This window comes from Mytilus californianus, unplaced genomic scaffold (assembly GCF_021869535.1).
Source record: "Mytilus californianus isolate M0D057914Y unplaced genomic scaffold, xbMytCali1.0.p SCAF_9, whole genome shotgun sequence".
NCBI lineage: Eukaryota > Metazoa > Mollusca > Bivalvia > Mytilida > Mytilidae > Mytilus > Mytilus californianus.
The window spans coordinates 77,165,563-77,191,387 of record NW_026262745.1 but is presented as its reverse complement, the minus strand read 5'-3'; the positions used below and the strand labels follow the sequence as shown (position 1 = coordinate 77,191,387).

Here is a 25,825-nt window from a genome sequence, read left to right as displayed (position 1 = left end):
AACCCATTTGGTTGTTGGTAATTCATGTATTTGGAGAAGAAACAAGGAAGGACAAACATAAAGAAACAATAATTAGTTTCAATCAACTCCGCTAATCAGTTTCAATCAACTCCGCTAAAAAAACTTAAGTCTTGTAACTTGAAGATACCACAGTATTCCTTCTATATCCATTTTATTGTTTGGTGAACTGTACTGAAATGGTACTTGCTAGTTCTCTATCTAACGCAAATGGAACATTTATTTTGATAAGTTTGTTAAGGAATCGTCACATGTTTATAGAATGCCTCAACACCATATCATAGACATGTTACAGTAAAAACCTAATAATTTTGTAACGAAAGAGAACACATGTTTATCAGTGCACTAGATCGAACAAAAGTACATCAATGAGTAAAAGCATACTCAGCGTAAACGCTATTAGACAGCAAAAAAACGTAAAAAACAAGACATCTAGATGTCCACATAAGTGTTTCCAAAATTGACAAAGCTTTCCCACATGTTTTTGTATGTCACTTCTCTGAACACTTCTGTCATAAGGTCTATAATCAAACATGTATATATACATAAGCCAAATTGAGATTGAAATATAATAAAAGTGCATTGCTGTAAATAAAGTACAGTTTTCCCCATCGGAATATCTTATGTTTTCGTTCTTTAGATCAACTACACATATTTTTCAAGCAAAAAATTAACGGCTTTTAACGTGTTTTGCATCCTTTACTACCGCATAACCAATTTATTACCAACAAAATAAATCATCACAGTCAGCTTTATTGAAAAACCTATATTAAATAGAAATGATTATTATACTAGATTGACATTTTGGAATAAACAGTATACAAATCATAACTATTTGGCCTGAAGGAAGTGCCTATCAAAAAAAAGTAATGGATACATAAGGGGCGTATCGATATTTAGGTCAAAGGTCAAACAGCATGGTGACCATGACAAGAAATGAATTTAAAGTATTTACATGAGACTTATAATAATCACAATTAATTATCACAGTCAGCTTTACTGAAAGGCCATTTTACTAAATCGGAATGAATATTTTACTAGATTGATATTTTTGAAGAAAATGTATACCTAAGGTGCGTAGCGTTATCTAGGACAAAGGTCAATCTGCATGATGATCGTAAAAACAATGACATATAAAAATAACTAAGCCCTACAAAAGTGGTCCAAAAGGTATACATGTAATCTCTGCTCTATATGTTGAACTCATCTGGTTGCTTCTGATTCATGTATCTTGAGAAGGAACAAGGAAGGACAAACATAATTAAGGAATTGAGGTTTACTTTCAATTAACTACGTTAAAAAGCTTGAGTCTTGTAACTTGAAGATAGCACAGTATTCCTTCTATATCCATTGTATTGTTGTTCTATGAACTGTACTGAAATGATACTTGCTAGCTCTTTATCTAACGCAAATGGAACATTTTATTTTGATCAGTTTGCTAAGGAATCGTCACATGTTTATAGAATGCCTCAACACCATATCATAGACATGTAAGTGTAAAAACCTAATAATTTTGTATCGAAAGACGACATACGTTAATCAGTACACTAGAACAAAAGTGCATCAATGAGTGAAAGCATTATCAGGATGAACGCAAATAGACAGCAATCATACGTAACAAAAACAAGACATCCAGAGGTCAACATATGGGTTTCCAAAATTGACATGTTTCTTTGCCAATTGTCAAGATGTAAATCGCCCAGTGTCTCATGAAAATGTGAATAAATTTAATAGAGACTGCCAAAGTTCTACCATTACCCATTAAAATAGGTGGAATATAATAAAGAGATATTCAAATTTATGTCAAAAACAATTGAAAATGACATACTAGTAGCCAAAAAGGACCAAAACAACAGTATACAAACCAAAACATAGAAAATTAAAGACTGTAACACGTATCCCGCGAAAAAAACGGGTATGATCTCAGGTGCTCTGAGAGGACAGGATTTTTGTTAAGACACTTGGAACACCGTTGTCAAATATGGAGATCAACCAACTTGTGATGAATTTCGTAAAATTTTCAAAGGGACTTCAACTTATCCACTTGGAACTCTTAGTTTAATATAGCTTCTTTGCAAACAGCAACCTCTATCAAGTTAATCATGATAGGAAACACAAGGTCTTGAATATTGTTTAAACATGTAGATATGTAATCCATATGCAGGCGGTAATGGAATGTTCACAATCGGAAAGCAGCAAATATATCTTTTGTCGTTGAAGTCTTTTTTCAACCGACCCTCATTGTTAATTTCTAGATGTAAGTCAAAATATGAGGCAGACTTTTCTATATTCGGCGTATCCTTTATTCCAAGTCGACGAGATAGATGCGTTCAACATAATCACCAAACTTTGAATTAATTAGTTAGAGGCCATCATATACATTTTGTATATAGTGGAACGTGAAGTTCAATGATAATGCTAGCTTCATGTTATTTTTTTCCAAAAAGCTCCTGTATGAGGTTTGTCTCGTATGAACAATGAAACGAATCGACATACAGAGGAGCACAGTTGGTTCTATGGGAATGCCGATATTTTTTTTTGTTGAACAGATACGTTTTTCAACCGTGACAAAATTGTTGTCAATCAGGAAATGAAGCAACTTGATAATGTCAATTTCAGAGGATATTTTGTTTCAATCAGAGCTCTCGTATCATGCATGTATGGAAGAGTAATAGATAGGCAAGTGCTTTCAGCTGTAGTGTCCTGTATACACTGTGTACACGTAAATTGTAGTTGGATTTTATCTTTGGATGCCTGTCTGTAAAGTTGTCGAATGATGTCTGTTTTACATGTTCTGTGTTGTAATCATTGGTTACAGCATTCAACCGTAAAATGTCAAAAGTAGGGGTACAGCAGTCAACATTGTATTATAATCTTAATCACTGTTACCTGTTACCTATTCTGTAAATTCCGCCTCTGTCAGGCGCACCACCAACCGGTGTAACTTGGGACTTGCTATATACAGGGGCTCAATCATACCTTAACTACATGATTTATTTTGGGTTTTCAATGTTAACTTTATATTTTATTTTGGGATTTCATGGTTAACTTTATATTTTATTTTGGGATTTCAACGTTAACTTTATATTACCAGGTATATACAATTAATGACCAAAAATAGGAAATTAAGTATATACTTTAAAACGTGTATGTACATGACTCCTCTACTAATTATCCATACTTCTGCTTGTATAGTTCACAAAAGTTCTCCAGATGGAATTGTTCACAATTTAGCGGTTTCAAAATTATTGTCACTTGTATAATTCTAGGTTATTTGAAGTAGCAAAGCTCTTCTCTGATGCAGTCTATAGCAATAACCTCTAGATATGCATTCAATTATAGAGATTGTGGATTCATCTAGGAATTCCAAGGATGAACAGTCAATAATAACTTTGAGTTGCAAATCATCAGATGATAATATTTCATTATACACTCCTACATCAACACTGTCATATAACTTTACTAGCATAATATTTAGGAAATGCTCCTGTATGTCTCTCAATTTTTCACACCATAAAAGGAAATGTTTAATGTCCTCGCTTCCTTTGCCACATAATTTACATGCTGAATTAGTTCCACCAGATCTGTCGAACTTAGCTCTGTCATGTTGTAAGGTGTATGTTCCACACATGATTTTTGCTTTTATACAGGCCATAGTTGAAGTAAAAGGCTCTGTTCCACAGCTATCCCATACATTATGGGTTTTTCCTTGAGTTATATTATTGACATTTAAAAACTTAAGAGATGACTTAGATTTTACCTCTGTTTTTAGTAGATCCATCCAATATGAGGAGATAGTTTTTCTTACAATATTTTTCCACTCAATTTTTCCAGGTGGCACATTAATAAGATCATGTGGTGATAGTAAGCCATACTGTTCGGTTAAATCAACAATTTTCACAAACCAACTATTTGAATCACGCGGCATTACAGCCAATTATCTGATAGCAACTTCACGCTCGACAGAACCATGGTTTCTGATGATGTTTCCGAAAAAATTCAGCATACGCTTATGCAGTTCAGACTCAACTGGAATTTGACCGAGAAGTAAGTAAACAGCAGACGTAGCAGTGCGCTCTGGCAGATGCTGAATTTGCTTTAGAAGTTTGGTATAGTATACGGACAGTAATTTCATATCAGAAACGGAAAGTCTTATAGAGTCTAAGCCATTCAAAAGTCTGGGTAGCACATAAATTTTCACCAGGTGCATCGAAACTTTAGGGTTAAGTCCATTCAATCCATGGAGCCCAGCTCCCATGAGGGCATACACCGTATTTCTAGCTGTCTGAATTCTACTAGGTACACAATCCTTCACACCATATTTAGAACTGACATCATGATCAATACCAAGATGAGTCGCTTTTATTGAATTTTGAAGAGGTTGACCATTCAACGTAAATAAATGTTCAGTTTTACTTCCATACTGTAGAGTACATGACTTCTGACTGCTTATAAAAAAAACCAAATATGTCAACAAAGAAAAAATAAAAAGGCATATAGACAATTTTAAAGCACATATATAACGCCACAGTACCCAAATTGCGCTTATTCAGCAAAAACAGCAGCGGAAATCATACAAGTTTTCTTTGAGACTGAACAATTTGTATTTTTATGATTTGACATTATACACGTCTTTCAACATAGGTAAATATATTTAAATATACACAGAACGTCCACAGTATATATCAACAGATGAAGGACTCACTATAAACAGTAAAATCTACGGAAACGACGTCAACAAAAAGCCATCTTTTAAAAATGAGCAAATAAAGTATGTTACAAGCATGAGGGGGTGGACAACTTTTGAGGGAGGTGGGAGGTGGGGGCGGGAGTTGGGAGACAAAAAATAGGTGGGAGAGAAAAAAAGATTCTAAAAGTGGGTGGTGTGAGATAGGGGCGGGAGGTGGGAGAAGGGTACCCCCTGTCCACCCCCTCAAGCATCCATTTCTTAAAAAATGAATACTAAGCATGTATGGAAGGGAATATCCGCCATAATTATACATTTTTTCAATTTGTAAAATACAATTTCTTAATTTGTAACATGCAATTTCTTAATTTGTAAAATGTAGTTTCTTAATTTGTAAGATGTATTTTTTACATCCGTTACATGAATTTCTACTTTCTACATTTCTTAATTTGTGAAATGAAACTTCTTCATACATGCAATTTCTTAATTTGTTAACGTATTTCCTTCGTTCGTTACATGAAACTCTACATTCCTTATTTTGTGAAATGTAATTTCTTTGTTTCAGTCACGTTTTGGGAGAATGTTTCAGTGTAATTGTTACCGCTGCCGCTAATGAGAAGTTCCGTTTCTCAAGTTAAAAATCAACAAGTTACAAATCAAGGAGTTTTACATACCAAGAAGTTTTACAAATCAAGAAATAGTTCCACAACATACTGTGGATCTATGTCAACTCGTACCTTAGCCAACTCATACCCAATATTTACCAACTCGTACTTCTAGTCTACCAACTCGTACTTTTACCACTCGTACACAATACTTTATTATTTATACGCAATAAAATTTTCATGTTCTTTTATATTATAAAAAATTCAATAAAGTACAGCTTTATTTATTGGGAATCTGATGCAATTTGTTTTTAAATCAGAAAATATTTTAAGTAAATAATTCGTCTTTAGAAGTAAGTGGTTAAATATATGAAATTGTTTGAACGATAAAATTATTTCATACACATGTTGAATAATTATGATCAGACAATGTTCTAATCAGTGATCATTAGTCAGTGGCCGGGGGGATTGAAAACCCTGTTTGAATGACCTTTTTATATGACTTGTATGTGTTGGTCCTCTTTTAACAAATGGCTGGATCAGCGCCCGATTGGTGGAAAATAGGCTCGGACCTACAAAAATAGAATGGGGTTGTTTAAATGAAAAATAAACATAGAAGGGTTTATGAAAACACAGATTTCGGAATTAATGATGCACTTTTAACACAAAAATCCGTTGAGTTTTTCCTATTAACTTCGTAAAAACCAAGCTTGAGGGAGGGGGAATAAGGGCGAAATGTATGATTTTACATTTACAATCATTGTTCGTATCTGTTATAGTATCTAAATAACTGTATATGTAAAAACGTTTGGACTATGTTTAGTTCCTTTACTGGTTTTTTGCTTCAAAAAGGTTAGAAAGGCTCGTCCTTTTTCTAAAAAAGTTCATCGGAAGATATCAAGACCTTGATGATAAATATTTTGTATCAACTTCACAAATAATACACGATGGTCATGAAGTATAGATTCTAGGTATTGACGGTGTTTATCATCTTAATTACGTGTTGTAGTGTTCTTTTATTTGTCTTTGTAAAGTATTACTCCTACTGTTTAGTCCATTTTTGGTAATATCCATTGGACTTGGCTCGGTACTTATACATCATTGTGCTATTGTGCTATGGTAAATTTTTTGTATTCTTGTCTTTCGTTTTTGCTAATGTGCTTTGTCTATATGTCTTTTTGTTTTCTTTGTTGACATTTTTGTTTGTTTTTATAGAGATTAAGATTATAACACAACGTTTTTTTTACAAACTTTAAAAATATTTTTTTGGAAAGTATTAGAATCTGATTCAACAATAGATTGTCTAATAGATCATAATACATTTCTTGACCTGGTTCTTTATTTTGTACGGACATTTAGTTTATAATATTTTAAAGTTTTAGTCATTTTTTTCCATGAGAGGGTGCTGCCGGTCAAGATTTGGGCGTTTTCCATATCATTCATTTTAACTAAACTAAAGTAAGTTTATTTGTTATAAAATTAACTTTAGAAATTATGCAGAGATTATTTACGGATTCCCATGATTTTTGGAGAGTTTTTAGTCCAAAGTTGAAAATTTGACTTCTGCATATGTATACAAGGGAAGTTGCCGGTCAATATTTAGCCCTTTCTACTCAATGTATTACTAGTTATAATTTTTTTCCGAATTATTTGTTAATAAACTGTGTTTAGATATCCTATTAAAGATTTTGACCGTGTTATTTTTTTTTTCGTGAATTTAAGTTCATATTTGAAATTTTGACTTCTTCATTTGTACACAAGAGAGGCTGCCGGTCAAGATTTTGCCCTTTTAACTTAATGTAATCCTATTTTATTTTATACCATTTAATTTTTTATTAAATTGTCTTTAAAAATCATGTTCCAGATTTTGACCGGGCTATATATTTTTTCGTGAATTTTAGTTCAAAGTTGAAATTTTGACTTCTTCATTTATATACAAGAGAGGCTTCCGGTCAAGATTTTGCCCTTTTCTTCTAATGTATTGCTAATTATTTTTATACCATATTATTTTTTATTAAATTGTCTATAGAAATCGTTTTTAAGATATGACCGGGTTATATGTTTTTTCGTGAATTTAAGTTTAAAGATTCGAAATTGGATTGCCAGAGTCACGCTTAACAAGGCTTCCGGTCAACTTTTTGGTCATAACGATTATCAAAATTTTCTTTTTAATTTAACTTATAGAATATCATATAAGCTTTCAAAATCCGTTTCAAGTTGTAATTTATCTTAAGCAGTTCCAGAGAAATTACTTATAATATCTCAATTTTACACTTCCGCAGTTTAGACCCTCCCGAGAGGTTCGAATGAGATTCCCGCCACAATAACGTTGCTTACCTTCCCCTTTACAAATATTCCCCTAACATGAAGATGATAACATCACTAGGTCGTAGGAAATGTTGCTTTGCCGTAATTACACAGTCATTTCGATCTGCTCAAACTTTAATGCAAACAAATAACAAGAACTTTTTACAGGCAATTTCTAATGAAGACGATATTTCCAATGTCATACGCAGGTCTCTTGAAAATTATACTGATATTACCCTTGAACCATATCAGATTATTAAATTCTCTCTGGGAAAAAGCTTCACTAACGCTGGTGTAGACATTCGGCAAATAGTAAAAGATTCGAGAGGAAAAATTATTGATCATTTTGCTTCAAGTGAAGATGACAAAAACATTTACACTAATCAAATTAAATTTGAATCTGTTTTCAAGGAAGGTTTCAATGCCCTTTATAATACAGCAGATGGTAAATTAAGTAAATGTTCAAAACTAAACTTTGCAACTCAAGCTTTCAGGACAGGATTTTTAGAAAACCAAGGTAATTTGTAATTTTGATTTACCATACTTCCCTGCAGCAGTGCGCCTATATCTGACCTGCTCAGTCACTCTCTGACGTCAAGAAATATGCCCAACTGCCTGACACGTCAGGCTATTATTGCCTTGGTCAGACAAGTATTACCAATGTCAGCCAATTTTTCTATATTGTCTTAATATTATGTATATTCCAGGCAAATTATATTTTCTGGTAAGGTTAAAACTTAAATTTTTCATTTCTCTGATGTCAACTTTCAAACTTTCAAAAGACTGCGCTCTGTAAATCTTGTATCAAAGTGAGCAGAAACTATCAGCAACATCAAAATGTGTAAAGAAAGATATTAGCATTATCATAATATGACAGCAAAACTTACAGCTGACTTATCACATGTTATCAAACTTTACTTTTGTTTAGACAAACCAAGTGTAAAACTGTTTTAAAAAGGGAGAAAATAAATGACCAGAAATGGTACAATGAACAGAGTAACATGTTTTCTGTGTATTTACATCATTAAATATTAGCCGCTTGACACATACATGTAGCAAAGTATTTTTGCTAATTTGCTGCTCTCACACACCAGAAAAGTTTGACATTGTGGCTCATGTCTAATTACAAAATTAAACATTTATTAATCATGTTAATGTTAATGTGCAGAAAAACAATAATCTAGACATGTTTTCAACAAGTTAAAAAAAAATATACGGTAGTTCATGTATCTTTGTATTAGCCTTTACAAATTTTATGGTTTGATGGGAAAGGGGGATAACCATTGTAACTAAATTAAATAATCTTAACATGCTAAATGTTGAATGTTACTGTATACTTACACATAACAGATAAAGATGCTATATACATGTAGAAAGCCTAAGTTCATTTGTGGCTGTCTTGCGTCACAGTACCCAAATTGTACTGAGTACCCAAATTGCACCTATTCAACAAAAATCGCTGCGGAAATCTTACAAGTTTTCTCTGAGACTAAACAATTTGTATTTTTATGATTTGACATTATACATGTCTTTCAACATAGGTAAACATATTTAAATATACACAAAACGTTCACAGTATATATCAACAGATGAAGTATTCCCTGGAAAAAGTAAATCTACGGAAACGTCGCCATGCGACATTCACAAAAAGTCATCTTTTAAAAATAAGCAAATTAAATATATGTTACAAGTATCCATTTCTTGAAAAATGAATAATAAGCATGGACTATTGTCATATTGTTCTAAATATTTGAAGAAATAAAACAACACGTCTGTTATTGGATTTTTAAGGATGTGAATTTAAGCATGGATGCAATTTGGGTACTCCTCATTACTGAATCATGGATCGTTTGGAAGTAAGTTCAAACCCATTTTTCTATGATTTCAATATGGTTTCAAAATTAAATTGATGTAAATATATAGTAAATAAGGATACGTCTACAAAATAAACACAGAATGGAAACTTTTGTCTGGATCATAAAAAAACGTGGGTGAAAAAACTTGACAAAATTGGTGCAATTTGGATACCCTCACATTATGTTATTAACTGATTTCAGTTGTTTTGTATCTTGAATGTTTTTCTTCACGTTGTTTTGTATCTTGAATGTTTTTCTTCACAACCTCCTTGACTAGCATGACTAGTCATGCTAGTAGAATATATACATGATATATGACACTTTTAAAAGTTGGAAGGTGTTTTCAGATAAATTTTAATGATTTTCAGCTTTTCTTATTTCAAATCAAAGTCATCCCTGCTTTAAACAGTGGCATATAAAAGTAATTACAAAGATAAGTTATAAAATGAAAAAAAGTAATGTTCAAGGTCAATGACATTGAATAGTTTATATCGCCAAACTATGCTTTGCAGTTTATATTTATCGTCTCAATTTTGCATGCAAATACGTGAGATATATAAAAAAGGTCCTAAATTCTGTAAATACACAATCACTACACTGCTAAAATGTTCAGGATTTTTGTTGTTTAAACACAGGAATATTCTGAAAATTTTCCCTTTTTTCGTTGCCATGTGACAGTTTTGAATTATTCTCTGAAATTCCTGTTACATCATACAAAATGGATATTAAGAGTTACCTCCCATTCACTGTTTGTTTCATTTCATTTTAAAAAAAAGCAAGAGGTTTTTTCTTTCAATGAAAAATACTATAAAAATGGACAAAGTTTAATTTTGAATTCATGCATGAAATTGAAAAATAAACTCAGAGGCACATTGTTCTATTCATAAACATATCTCCATGTTATTTTGTAATTATTTTTGTGAATTTGGTATTGCTGATGAATTTGTTGTATTTTGGTATACCAATGTTCCTCCATCCATCAACACTTTGTACAAGGTGTCAGACCACTAATTTAACCCACTCCAATATATAATATATGTAAAAGGAGCCCAACACTGTAAAAAAAGTGCTTTTGATGTCATAGTTTACTTAAACTAACAAACGAATTTGAAGAAATGAAACCTTTTGTGAAAGAAATATATTTAGATCAGTACGTCCCAATATTTTTCTTGTCCTTGATTCTGCATTAAAAATTGATGATTATTGCCCTCCATAGTATACTTAGTAAGTAAAAAAAAAAGGATTTCTGTTTATTAGTATTTGACTTCTTATGGTTGTTTTTCACTGAGTAACTTAAAACATTGGTTGAAAATTGTCACATAGAAAGGTGTTGCAAAATATTACAGTCTAATCTCCAATATTCCAAAATTTATAAAAGATCACATAAAAGAATACTGTGATTCTCAACAGATTGAAAATGTCAACATCTCTGACGCTTTTTGTAATCAGATTATTAATAATAAGAAACCAAAATTTGTGTATAAGAGTCTTATTGATCATATATTTCAACCTCCCTTTGAAAAATTTCAGAAATGGGAGCAGCTGATAGACTCAGAAATTGAAAATTGGCAAAAATATTTTATGCTACTAAGGAAGTCTTGCAAAGATACCTACTTAAAAAGTTTTCAATACAAAATACTGCACCAAATAATTCCTACAAACTCTTTTTTGTACAAGATAAAGAAGAAAGATTCTAGTTCATGTACTTTTTGTAATCTTGATGTCGAAACTATTGTACATTTTTTCTATGATTGTCCAATAACTTTTCAATTTTGGTCATCATTATTACAGCAAATAAGATTGTATAGCAGGGATTTTGACATCAGTAAAAAGCAGATATTCCTTGGTTTCTATTCAGAAAGCTTGTTCATAAATCTTTTATTTATAGTAGCAAAAAATTATATATACAAATGTAAGTTTAAGGAACTTACTCCTAATATTGTTGGTTTTAAAAATAGAATAAAACAATATCAGTCATATGAATATTATATTGCAAAGAAAAATAATAATGTTGATGTATATGAACAATTTTGGACCCCATTACAATATATATTTCCACTATAGAGTATGATATTAATCTGTGAGCAAATTTTTTGATTATTTTTTGTTTAAACTTTGATGCATATAATTATAAACAATAATTATGTACATAAGTAAGTAATGTATGTGTGTATGTAAGTAAGAATTGTATGTGTGTATGAGAGACTGAGAGAAACTGAAAGTGAATGCAAGTGGTTCTCATTTCTTTTTTCTTTTTACCTCTTTACATTGGTATTTCCTGATATTTATTCATCTATTCATAAATTTTTACCCTTTCCTTTTTTTCTTCTTTTGAATTACTTTCAGTGTGTTTTAAAGTTTGTCCTAGTTATTTAACTTTATTTTATATTTTTTTCTTGGGAGGGAGGAGGGGTTAAAGTTTAATAAAATCATTTAAACATTTATTGCATTAAAAGAAGGGAGGGAAGAGAGAAGAAAAAGAAAAAAGAAATGAAATTACTCTTGACTTATAATCTTTGTTTGATTCCTTAAAATCCAAAACTAAATTATATCTCATTTTTGAAGAATTGTTTATTTTTTGTTTGCTATATTAGACATTTATATTGAACCATCTTATTTGTTAGCATTTAACTTACATGTGTTTATACCAGTATATTATATATATATTTAATGAATATTACTAACAACCACTAACTCCTGTATATATAAATATCATTACTAATGTTAACGAGGCCGGGATAAGGTACCGGTAATTGATGTTTTAAACTAACAAATGTAAAGATTTCAATAAATATATAAACTCTTAAAAAAAAAAAAAAAAAAAAAAAAAAAGAAAGGTGTTGCATGTTCAATTCAGAATATACCTGGTTGATCTATGAAGTTAAGAAAGCTGTGAAAATTTGGTTAAAGGGGCATTAGCTACCAAGTTCATGTTTACCGATTTGAATCAAATTCTCATATTTGATTTATAACATACTTCAACGAATATCCTAATTATAAAAAGTCTGAAATAAACAATTGACAAGGCATGGGCTCGAAAATGTATCAACACTTCTTGTGTATTTTAGTCTAGACACCATCTAATTAACCATCGAGGTGACCTCTGAAGACTGCCAACATTCATATTACCCGATATAAACATAAATATAGATAAAAATAGATAGCGAACTCATGCCATTCGATTTTTCTAGGTCTGTTTGATTTCATATTATAGGTTAAAAATAAATGTTAATCATCGTTTTTATCTGACAAAGGAATGAGTTTTTGTGGATTTAATCAGTCAATCAAATGGTTTACTCTTGTTTCACTTTCAATGTTGACATTCTTTTCTTTTTAATAACTGAACAGCCTAGTTCATGCTTAACCCATCTCTAGCTAAGGGGTTAAATTGAAGGTCATATGAATATGGATTCTATGAGGTCTAATTATTCACTTGCAAGTAAATAATTCATCAGTGATGTTTCTTAGCTTATTTTGACAAAATTGAACCAAACTGGTTGCTAAAAGCAAATTATTATTTCACTATTTCGCTTTCATTAATAATTGAACAAAAAAAAATCTTATTTTAAAATTTTTTTATATCTCGTAGCTAATGTCCCTTTAAGTTTGAATTGGTGGTCTGACACTTAGAAGTTACACAAAAAAGGTGTCACTTGTACAATGTATATCCCTTTCAAAGACGTGACATATTATCATGATTATGGTATACCAATGTCTGTCCATTCATCCATCAGTTAACACTTACATGTAGTATTAGAACTCAAATTTGCTGGAACTAATTTTCAATTATTTCAACACACAAGTTTTGATGTTAGAAAACTCCCTTTAGATTTTGCAAACTCTAGTATGCCTTGATTGATTCCCTCAAAACTTTACATTTTTGCTGGCATTGATAAAAGGTCCTTTTCCATTTCTTTATACTTTCTGTATTTCCTTTCTAGAGTTGTGGGACTTTAATCGTTTGAATTTAAGCAATTTGTATGTATCACACACACTTAGTCCAGTAGCATGAGTATGCCATGATTGATTTCACTATTCATTATTTTTGGGATAGATAAAAGGACTTTGTTTTTAGTTTTTTCTGATTTTCTGTTCCAGAGTTGCAGGACTTTAATTGTCAAATTTAAGTAAATTTTTTCACATGTTGTACCATTTATAACTTGAGTTTGCTTGAATTGGTTTCCTTACAACTTTACTTAATTGTTGAAATTGGTAAACATAACACGTCATTCGATTAAAAAAAAATTGGATATGTCATTCCAGAGTTATATTGGACTTTGTCCATCAGAAAAATAATTTTAAGATGTTCAATAATGGCCTTTTATCAGTCAAGGGTCTAACTTAAATAAGTTATTAGAGAAAAATAACATACATGTTGTTATTGTGGGCTGAAATATCAAAAAACTCTGATAACATATGTATGTTACATGTTTCAAAGAGGTAATATACTTCCTTTACTTTGTTAAATTGTATACAAGTTCTACTGATATTATTATTGTCTTTATGTATACTAAACTTTAGAAAGGTATAACAGTTTATAATTTGCCAATCATGTATAGTACACCTATGTAACTGTTATTACAGAAAATATATGCCTGTAATAACTAAAGGGTGTTATCACAGCTTTTCTACATCTCTTCAAAACCATTTCTCAGACATATATCACAATGTATTTTAATTCATTGTAAGAAATAATGATCAGAGCAGGTAATGAGGTTCTGAGCAAGCTTCCCATTAATTCCCAAGTGTCTCATTTTATAAGTTACATGCCTGTAATAACTAAGCCTTATTATTACAGCTTAGTGTATCCCTTAAAAGCCTTGTCTCATTGATTTACCATGGTTGATCAAAAATGTATTAATTGAATTGGAAAATTAATTATGTATTAAGTTTCTGTGCAAAGTTTCAAGAAATCCCAAGAGCCCACTAAAAATAAAAATATATTTTGATATATTAACTAATAACAAACATATGTTACTACAATTTAAGAAATAAAGAGCAGACAACTCATAAAAGTATCTGTAATAACACATGTATGTTATTTTTCTCTAATAACTTATTTAAGTTAGACCCTTGACTGTTTATGCGATCTTGGCACAGGGTTTGTTTGGTTAAGGGCCATTATTTGTGTTACCCTTAATTTTAGTTTTCTGTATATGGATCACTGGTGTTGTTTTAACAGTCTTTTGACAGTTTCACAGTTCAATTGGGATTATGTAAGTGCATATATACGAGGTAAACATGCATGTACAGTTGTTTGTAATTTTTTTTATTCAATCGGATGATATTTATTCAAGGATTTTTTTAAGCATTTATATTCGCATGTATTTCTTTTCAGCGAAAAATACACCTACATATACATGTAAAGAGAAATAGTGTTTTAATACTAAATTCCTACATTCAGACATTATTTCCATATCTATTTATAAAATTATAAATTTAATTTGAGCATGCTGTCCAAATATTTTAATCAATTGATTTATAAGTTTCAAGTGAATTTCTATTACTTACACATGTATATACAAATCCTGTCATTTCAGATTTTCATGAAAGATGCTTAGAGAAGATGTTTTATACTGATGAGGAAAGTGAATTATTCAGGACAGTGCTTCTAGCTAACCATCTGTTTGGAAGACTTGCAGCAAACTTTGGTCAGAATTATTTTGTGTCACAAGATCACAGGTCACATGACACATATAATAAATGTCCTTGTGATGAGTGTGGAGAGAAAATACCATACAACATTTCTGGTATAGGTATGTATCACATGATCACAGGTCACTATGACCTTGAATTTAACCTTTGACCCCAATGATAATAAAACATCTGATTTTCAATTGCATGATTTGGGTCAATATGCGTAATTGATTTTCCATAGGCGGTAATGGTAACGTTTTCTTCTGTAGCTCAGTCCATAACGTAAACTTGGATATGTATGATGGCTTGTTTCGAGCTGAGACATTTTCACATATGTGGTGAAATTTTTGGGGTACGAAGTGAGATTAATTTTTCCGTAAATTAGCATACCCCGAAATCTTTTTGTGATGCGGCTCCTTGTGGTTAAAAATCCCTTTTTTCACACAATAAGTTCTTTGAAAATTTAATACTTTGAATACATTTAATAGCTCCATAGTTTTTACACATTTATTCTATGGTCCTTTACTTTCCAAATCAACACAAATGGTTAAGTTCAGTCATTATTAAAAATAGAAACATGTCCAATATCACTACACAGAGATTTTTTGTTTATGCACAACTTTTGAGTTCCTCAATTAGAGGCACATTAGGGATATTGACCCATTTGGTGAATTACTTTTGTACTGTAGCACTTAGATTGACAAAACTTTGTATGCAGAAGAATCATGCTGACCTTGACCTTTAATTTCTGAATTTGCAGTATCCAAACCTCAGACTTTGTTCCTGGATCAGTATAATTCTTTCATATTGACCTATCAGTAACCAGGTGTCAATCTAACACAGAGGCACTGATTACATGTATATGTTCCAGACCATATGAGTATTTGGACTATACACGAATTGTCATGACCATGTGCTTATAATATATACTCAAATGGTATACGTGTATGATCGGGGTAAATTAATACGACGAGCATTGAACAGTACTTGCATAAGGCATAAACCTTCAATGTGTCATAGATCATTTAGATTAAGAGTTTAAAAAAATGAAATTTTTACTTAGATAATAATTTGGTTATCATTGTAACTTGATTAATGAAATACAATGAATTTTACTCACAAGTTAAAATTATAGTAGAAGCATTTTTGCATTGTCATAATTATATGTCTTTACAAAACAAGTTGAGCAAAAAGTCTACTGTTTTACACATAAGCAATTGGAGCATTGAACCCCATATTTTCCTTTTTTTGGTGTTTCAATTTGTAAATGAAGATTTCTTAAACATTTCAAATTATTTTCAGTTACTGTTAACCAACTAATTTTCGTGAGCGATTTATTTTTTTTGCGACTTTCGCGAGTAGAAAAATAACGTGAATATAAATCATTGCGAAAATGTCAAACTTGGATCTTTTCTTAATCAACAAAATCAATAAAATTTGAGAGTCATGAACTTTAATCATGGCGAAGTAGACCGAAAATGGCAAAACGCGAAATGAAGTATCCGCAAAAATAAGTTGGTTTACAGTATTCAATTTGTTCATGGTCCTCTTTCTACGATTTACAATTACAGTAGTGTATATGTGCTGCCCCTATATTCTTATGTAGAAACCACTGTTATTGAAAGATCAAGTGAATAAGAGTATGAAAACAGCAGTTAAGTGAAAATAAGTGGAAATTAGAAGAAATTAAAGAAAATCTGATCTAAATGCTGGGGGGAAAAAATGTCCATGCACCTGTGTGTGTTCTTAATATACATAGATTCAGACAATATTTATATAACAAAGATAAAGGATTTCAGTTAATAACTTGTGCCGATTTGGGTTCAGAGAACGAGCTGTGTCTGTTAAGGAAGTATGAATGTATTCGAAAAATATCTGTATGTATATAGTCTAAATACTCGTTTGGTCTAGCCCCTTAATAACCAAACGAGTATATACTCATATAGTCATTACCATACGCGTACGGTCCAAGTCATATGGTCCGGAATGAATGGCTGAAAACAAAAAAAATCTCGAAAAGTCATTGCATTGTATTAGTCCTACTATGTGGACAGCTCTAGTTGCATTAGTTTTACCAGAACCAGTCTTAAAAAAAATGATGCAGAAGTTACTTGCAATTGTTTCAATTTTTAGAAGATAATTGTTTCCTTTCTTTTTTTGTAGGAAGTGAATTTCTGTGGTATGGATATCCAGATATTATTGTGAATTCTATTGGAGGAAGTACTATGATTGCAAGGCCTGAAGAAAAAGATAGAGATGAACAAATAGCTGAAGGTGATATTTATTTTCAGGCAGATTTTGAAGAAAGACAGTTACTGGAAAGTGAAGAAAATATTGCACTTCTAAGATATAACAGGAATATTTCAAAGTTTGTCGCTCAAGCTGTCACATTTTCTTTTTACCAAAAGTATTATCAGTTAAAACTGAACAAGAACAAAATCAATGTTGTTCCTGTAACTCTTGTTCCGACATTAGCTGTTACTGGAACTCATTTTGACATTTATTTATATGACCATGAACATGATATTCTTTTGCGTAATAAAGGACCACCAATACCGTTATGGAGAAATGAATATCCCGAGGCGGAATTAGAAATGTCATCGGTACTTAAAATTTGGATGATTCTCAATCATTTAACACTCCAACCAAGTCTTGAAGAAAATATAATTCAAGAACTTAAAGGCTCATGTCAATTTTTACATGCGTTATCATCAGGACAAAAGAATATGATAGGACAGACTATCAGTATGAGGAATAGGTTTTATCCTAGACGGTATACAGAAATCGATGCTCTTCCATTGCAAAGACGGGAGAAGATCCTGAACCCTCCAAAGAAAAAGGATTCAATATGAGAAATATGTGGTAAGATAATAAATGAGAGGAAATATTCAGTGTTTAAATATACATCCTTGGCTTTCAAATTTTTGGGTGTAAGCTTACTTCAGTACTGACATGATTTATAACAAACTTTTCTAAAATTGGCCGTTTATAAATTTTGAAATTATAAAGAAACTAAGGTTTCAACTCCCTCAGGCAAAGTTGACCTTAGATGGATTTGGCTATTTGTTTTAGGTATTTTTGTCATATAGCTCTTCAACTGTTTCGGTACTTATACATCCCTCGGATTTTAAATGTTTGGCTTTGAGCGTTCCTGATGAAGGTAAATCCAGAAAAGCGCTTCGGACGGACGCATGAAATTATTAAACGTGTTGTTTTCAATTATATATCTGATGAAGGGTAAATCAAGAAAAGCTTTTTGGGCGCACGAAATTCATAAAGTGTTTTTTTCATTTTGATACCTAGATATAAGTTGTCTATCTTTATTAAATATTTATGTGTGGGTTTGAGCTTATCTTTGCATTTATTTAGAGTTTCCATGCACAACATTTCAAATCACATTACCGGTACTTGAATTTGTTCCTTTAATTCGATTGATGTTATCGTAGTAAATATGAAATTGAAAATGGAAACGGGGAATGTGTCAAAAAGACAACAACCCGACCAAAGAGCAGAAAACAGCCCAAGGCCACCAATGGGACTTCAACACAGCAAGAAAATCCTGCACCCAGAGGCTGGCTTCAGCTGGCGCCTAAACAATAATGTATACTTGACATGCTCAATAGTATGGTGCTTTGATATTGTCAATATAATACAATATCAAAGCACCATACTATTGAGCATGTTATAATCTAAGGGACTTAGGCAAATTCAACATATTGAAAATCCATAGCTTAATACAGTACACACAAGGAGATTTGGTCAAAAAGCACTATTGCTGCTGTGGAGTGATTAACTGTCAATCTGGGTACGTAGATGCTGGTGATCTGATAACATTTTAGTTTATAAATATTTTATATTGAATAATGTATTTCAATGCAAATTTAATTTAGTGTTAATAACTTTTGAGTGAACCACCTTGTATGTTCCATATCTTTAACAATCTTCAGAACTTGTAAATATTTGTAACTTTTGGTCCAACAAACAGAAGTCAAATCAAAAAGAAAACTTTTGGGTTTTCCATCTATATATAACTCCATGATGGTGACTTTGGCTCAAATTAACACATTGACAATATAACCAAAATAAAATCAGTTTATTTTCTTTTTTTTTGGGGGTGAATATTGCACAAAATTGGATAAAAAAAATCATGTATACATGTATGAGCATAACCAGACTTGTTATTGTTTCCCGCGTAACGCGTTGCGGGGGACATGGAAATACCAAGCGTCTGTCTATGTGTCTGTCTGTCCATCTGGTCTTGTTAGCGCTCTCACAGGTACAATTCTTGCCAGATTTTTATAAAACTTATACTATAGGTTAATATCAGCAATATCTCGTACAGGTTCTATAATGGTGGACAATCGAATTTTTGAAAAAGAGTTATGTCCCTTGGAAATATTAAATTTATGGAAAATGGCCTCATTAGCGCTCTCACGGGTACAATTCTTGCCAGATTTTTATAAAACTTATACTATAGGTTAATATCAGCAATATCTCGTACAGGTTATATAATGGTGGATGATCGAATTTTTTTAAAAGAGTTATGCCCCTTAGAAATATTAAAATTTATGGAAAATGGCCTCGTTAGCGCTCTCACGGATACAATTCTTGCCAGATTTTTATTAAACTTATACTATAGGTTAATATCAGCAATATCTCAGACAAGTTCTATAATGGTTGATGATCGAATTTTTTTAAAAGAGTTATGCCCCTTGGAAATATTAAATTTATGGAAATGGCCTCGTTAGCGCTCTCTCAGGTACAATTCTTGCCAGATTTTTATAAAACTTATACTATAGGTTAATATCAGCAATATCTCGGACAAAATTCTATTATGGTGGACGATCGATTTTTTCTAAAAGAGTTATGCCCCTTGCAAAATATTAAATTTATGGAAAATGGACTAGTTAGCGCTCTCACAGGACGTGACAGGTACAATTCTTGCCAGATTATTATAAAACATATACTATAGGTTAATATCAGCAATATTTCAAACAACTTCTTTAATTGTGGACGATTGACTTTTTTAAAAAGAGTTATGCCCCTTAGAAATATTAAATTTATGGAAAATGGTCTCTTTAGCGCTCTCATGGGTACAATTCTTGCCAGATTTTTATAAAACTTATACTATAGGTTAATATCAGCAATATCTTGGAAATATAATATGTGCAACGTGGGGGACATTGGAACTCTGTTCTTTTATTAAACTACTTTTATTAAAATTTACATAAGTTTGTCATGTTGTATGAATTTATGTGTTCTTATATGAAAATCAGTTCATGTTCAACTACAATTATGAACAAAGGAAGAAAACTCTTATTTTAAATATATAATTAGATGTTTAATTTCTTAGTTCACATTGCAAAATGAAACCAATCTTTACCTGTCTGTGCTCACAGGCACATTGATTGGATCTTTTCTTTGTGTGTTGAAACTTCCTGAGATTGAAAGAGATCGTTTTAAAATTATGCTTTATTTTCCAGGTTTAACTGCAGCCAACCACCAGTTAGGACATGATCTATACAAGTCATCCAAGATATGATTAACAACTAGTTTTTCGGAGAAAAAAAACAGAGATTTTTCTTCTGGATATTATGAAATATAACACATCCAGTATTAATCTATTTCTAGAATTGACACTTGACAAAGTACATATTATTTGTTAATCTCCTGTGATTGTTGAGTTTCAAATCATCACTGGAGAAAAGCTGAGAAAAAAATCAACATATTACTGAATTAAACAAAAAATATAATAAGCAATTCATATTTGTTTGATATTTGAAAAAAATCTAAAATAATATAGAAATAAGGAGATATGGTATGATTCCTAATGAGAAAACTATGAATCAGAAATCAAATGAAGTGGATTGAAGCAACTATAGGCATGATAGGTAACTGAACAGCTGTCAATAATAAACAAATATTCGACTGTTCAAAATATGAAAAAATTTATAAATGAACATAGTGAATAGAAACCAGGAAAAAACATTTGATAACAAAAATGTAACTGAACACAACCACTAACAGATTTCTGACCGAAATGTGAACATGTGGCAGGGTTAAAATCGTTTTTTATTCTCCACCAATGTAGAGAGCATTAGTTTTGTGTCCTTCCTATTTAATTGTTATGTTGGTTTTAGGTAATTTGCCATGACGTTGCAGTCATATCAACTTGAAACTTAGTACACATGTTCATTGTGTTACTGTTAGCTGGGATGGTGTCCTGTAGACATTTACTTCTTTAAGCTCTTTGAATAGAAAGAAACACAGAAGAATGTAAATTCAGAAACTTAACCATTTTCAGTCATATTCAGATTCAGTTTTAACAATCCAAGTATTAAATTAATTTGAGTTGCCCTTTAAATAATCACAGATTCCAGACCTGGGGTCAATTACATGCCAAAGTAATTAATTACATTTCAATTACATTGATTTTTAAATGTAATTAATTACATCACAATTACATTGATTTTTAAATGTAATTAATTACATTTCAATTACTTTTGTTCAAAGACATGTAAGAGCGATATCATTTAAAAAAAATCATAAAAATGACAACAGGATGGAATAGAATGAAACTTTTATATATACATGCACTTTTTAACAATGAAAACATTTGTACAAGATTTGTTTAAAAAAAAAGTTTTCAAATTTTTTAACGTCATTGTTACATTAGATTTTCAATGGTGATAATTTGATTGCATTTCTTATTTTTTTGGAAAAAAACATATAACGAAAGAGATATATACTTAAAATTACAACTTTCTACTAAAAACGTTAATTTAGATTTTAAGATTTTCTTATGTACCTGATGTGAAATTTGAAGTAACTTTGAAGCTTCCATTTATTACAGAAGAGAAATGGTAGTTTTTTCCAGACTTGTCTTTTGACAAGTCAAAATTGTCAAATATATTGGACTCCATTCTTGAATGTTTTGACTGCTGTATATAAAAATTTTTTTAGAAAGTGTTTAAATAATATCCATCTATACAGATTTTAACATATAAATATGATGGTTTAAAAAAAATTGCCTTTGGAATTTTAATCAAGGGACAAACTTGTACTTCATAATAAGTAAAGTGAAAGGAATAACCTGAGACTAAGATTATTGTTAATTGTTAGAACAACATATTTACGTATGTACAAATTGGTATTGTTTTTAATTTTTATGCTTTTTATGTAAACAGAGAAAAAAATTAATGAATTAAATAAAAACAAAATTATTATACATGCTATAATGATTAGTGAAATATCAAGGATTGATATATTTTTTTCATCAGGATAAATGTTTAAAAAGTATTAAAAAAAATCAAAGTACAAAGTGCATACTAAATGTAGGAAAAAATAAAATTTACAAGTTGCATCAGAAAAGCTCAAAATGTTTAAAATTTCCCAGCAATTATTTAAATGTAATTCAAAGTAATTGAAAAGTAATTCATAATTACATGACAAAAAGGCAATGTAATTCATTACTATCAATTACATGTAATTGAAAACATGCTCAATTACACATTACACGGAATTACTTTCAAAATTGTAATAAATTACAGCTAATTACAATGACATTTTTAATTACCCAAAGTCTGACTGATTCAAAAGGATTTTTTTTTGCATGTAAAATGATATTCTGTTTTGATTCCTTAAAAAGTCTGTCCTTGAACTTCCCTCAGCACAAAAACTTCAAACACAACTTAGAAACTAGACGAAATTTGAAGAGAAACTGACAATACCATGGCCAGAAAACGACAAAAAGACCACATAACACTACAAAGTTAACAAAAGACTGCACAGCAGGAATTCCCCACCCTCCCCAAAAAACGGAGTTGATCTAAGGTGCTCCTGAAGAGTGTGCAGGTCTTGGTCAACATGTTTATTAGGGTTTACCTTGTCTCTAACCAAGTGTGAATTAAATAGAATGTGTCCCTTGCATTGGTATTGGAAAGGAATGCCATTCGTTTTTAGCTCACCTGGTCCAAAGGGCCAAGTAAGCTTTTCTCATCACTTGTTGTCCATGGTCGTCGTCGTCCGTTTACTTTTACAAAAATCTTCTTCTCTGAAGCTATTGGAACAAATTTAACCAGACTTGGCCATAATCATCGCTGGGGTTTCTAGTTTAAAAAATGTGTCCGATGACGTAGTCTGCCAACCAAGATGGCCGACATGACTAAAAATAGAACTTAGGGGTAAATTGCAAGTTTTGTCTATTATTTTGAAACCTTTATAAATAGAGAAAATCTGACAAGGGCTCAAATGTTCAGAATGTTGAGCTCTACCAATTGTCCATATACGTCAAAACTGTCAGACGACTTCTGATAGGAGTTATTGCCCTTAAAATTTTTGCCCTCGCAACTGAAAGTTGGGGGGCATATTGTAATACCAATGTCCGTCCGTCCCATTTTGGGTATATAGCTATTCCAGATAACCCCTCCTACAGTTTGAATACTAGAAAGTTTTCACTTTGCTGACTGTTTGTACATATATTGAAGGTGTGTATGCGGTCAGGGTTTTGATTTTTATTGTTTTTTGCTCTTTTGGGAGATAGTTGAACTTCGTCATTTTAGGAGTATATACTTGCATAAGGGCTGCATAGCGTTTCAGGATAACTCCTCCTACAGATTGACTGCTAGGAAGTTTTCACTTTGCTGGATGTTTGTACATATATTGAAGGAGCGCATGTGGTCAGGGTTTTGATTTTTATTGATATTTGTCCCTTTTTTGGGGGGAGATGGTTGAACTTTGTCTTTTTTTTTTAGTATTTACTTGCATAAGAGGTGCATAGCGTTTTCGGATAACTTCTACAGTTTGAATGCTAGGAATTTTTCACTTTGCTGGCTATTTGTGCATATACTGAAGGTGTGCATGTGGTCAGGGCTTTGATTTTTCTTAATATTTGCTTTTTTGGGAGATACTTTGTCATTTTTTGGAGTATAAAGTTGCATAAGAGGTGCATAGTGTTTCCGGATAACTCCTCCTACAATGAATCATAGACCTATGTGCTACCATGCTCAACTTTCTGTATTTTAAAATAACACTTTGCATCTGCGGAGGCATAATTTGTGTCTCACAGACACAATAGTATCTCAAAGAAAGTCCTACATTGACTTTGTTATAATACAGTTACTTCAGAGTGGAGTTCGGGGGCATCACTTTGTCTAGTTGCCTATTATCTTGAAAACTATAATAGATAGAGAGAAACTTCAAATTGCAAAAATGATCAGCAAGTTCTACAAATAAGTATAATGGTTGAAATCGTCAGCCGACTCCTTATTAGAGTAATTGCCCTTTGATGACGATTTTTACCATTTTTGTTTTGCGTTTTGCCTTATGTGACAAAAATGATAATAGATAGATAGAAACTTAAATAAGCAAAAATAATCAGCAAGACGAGATCTACTTACAAGTCAAATTTTGCCGATATAGTTAGTATAGTTGGATGTGTTTCTATTTGTATCCATCTGATGAGTTAAAGTTAGGGGGTGGGTTGGGATCCCGTTAACATGTTTAACCCCGCCACATTCTGTATATGTGCCTGTCCCAACTCAGGAGCCTGTTATTCAGTGGTGGTCGTTTGTTGCTGTGTTACATATTTGTTTTTCGTTAATTTTTTTTGTACATAAATTAAGCCGTTAGTTTTCTCTTTTGAATTGTTTAACATTTGTCATTTCGGGGCCTTTTATAGCTGACTGTGCGGTTTGGGCTTAGCTCATTGTTGAAGGCCGTACGGTGACCTATAGTTGTTAATGTCTGTGTCATTTGGTCTCTTGTGAAGAGTTGTCTCATTGGCAATCATACCACATCTTCTTTTTTTATGTCACTCTTCATAGGAGTGATTGCCCTTAAATGAGGATATTTGTTTTTCCCTCTTTTGTGTTTTGAGCAAAAACTAAAGAAGATAGAGAGAAACTAAACAGACTAAATGATCAGCAATACAAGATCAACAAAACAGAGCTTTTTGTCATGAATTCTATTCCCGTCTACAATGTCGGTGAGAGTCCTTTGTTCAATATGCATATGGACCGAGGTGAGCAACACATGCTCTGTAGAGCCTTTAGTTTAGTTTCTTGCATGAAATTCTCGCAGAATTACATATGATGCTAAACTGGTCGCAGTTCCTTAAACTCTGCATAATGCTTTATATTGCGGAATATTTAAGACCCTGAAAATGTATGTCGTGTTGTCCACGATTATTTCATTTATAATTTATAATGGGACAAATAATTGTGGTATATACCATATTTTGCTTATGGAGTAATGATACTGTCAATTCTGTTTCGTCTCAAGCGCTTTTCTGTATTTACTTGGAGCAGGGACTTTTAAGGATATATAAGTATAAATATTTGTCCAAAAGGATAATTTAAAGAGTAAGCAGATCGACCCACGTTCTAATTCGCTGAGGTGAGATGGAACATTAGTTTCTTAATTTGAGTATATTTTAAGAAAGTTATTTATGTTATAAATCATGTCAATCGGTTGACCAATACAAGGTATCTGTGTCTCAACTCACTAGCGATATGTTTTCGCGGTCTCAGATCTTTGGATATCAGCAAAGTGGGCTAATCTGATAATTAAACGATAGTGTCATTTTGGCTAACTGTCGAATGGCGATGACTAGCAGTCGATGCACCCAATCACTCTCATTTAAGAGTTTATGGGATTGCCTGAAGGTACATCCAAATTCAAAATATCTCTTAGAGTACATTCAATCTGAGTCTTTT

General features: G+C 31.6%; 1 protein-coding gene across 1 annotated transcript; it reads left to right on the top strand.

Moving 5' to 3' along the window:
• The first annotated feature begins 7,665 nt into the window (after positions 1–7,665).
• LOC127716300 (uncharacterized) lies at positions 7,666–20,870 on the top strand. Its single transcript, XM_052222461.1, has 4 exons — positions 7,666–8,134; positions 15,014–15,229; positions 17,274–17,972; positions 20,594–20,870. Exons 1-3 carry the CDS (start codon positions 7,675–7,677, stop codon positions 17,960–17,962), a joined length of 1,365 nt encoding a protein of 454 aa, XP_052078421.1. The 5' UTR covers positions 7,666–7,674; the 3' UTR covers positions 17,963–17,972; positions 20,594–20,870.
• Positions 20,871–25,825: the final 4,955 nt, after the last annotated feature.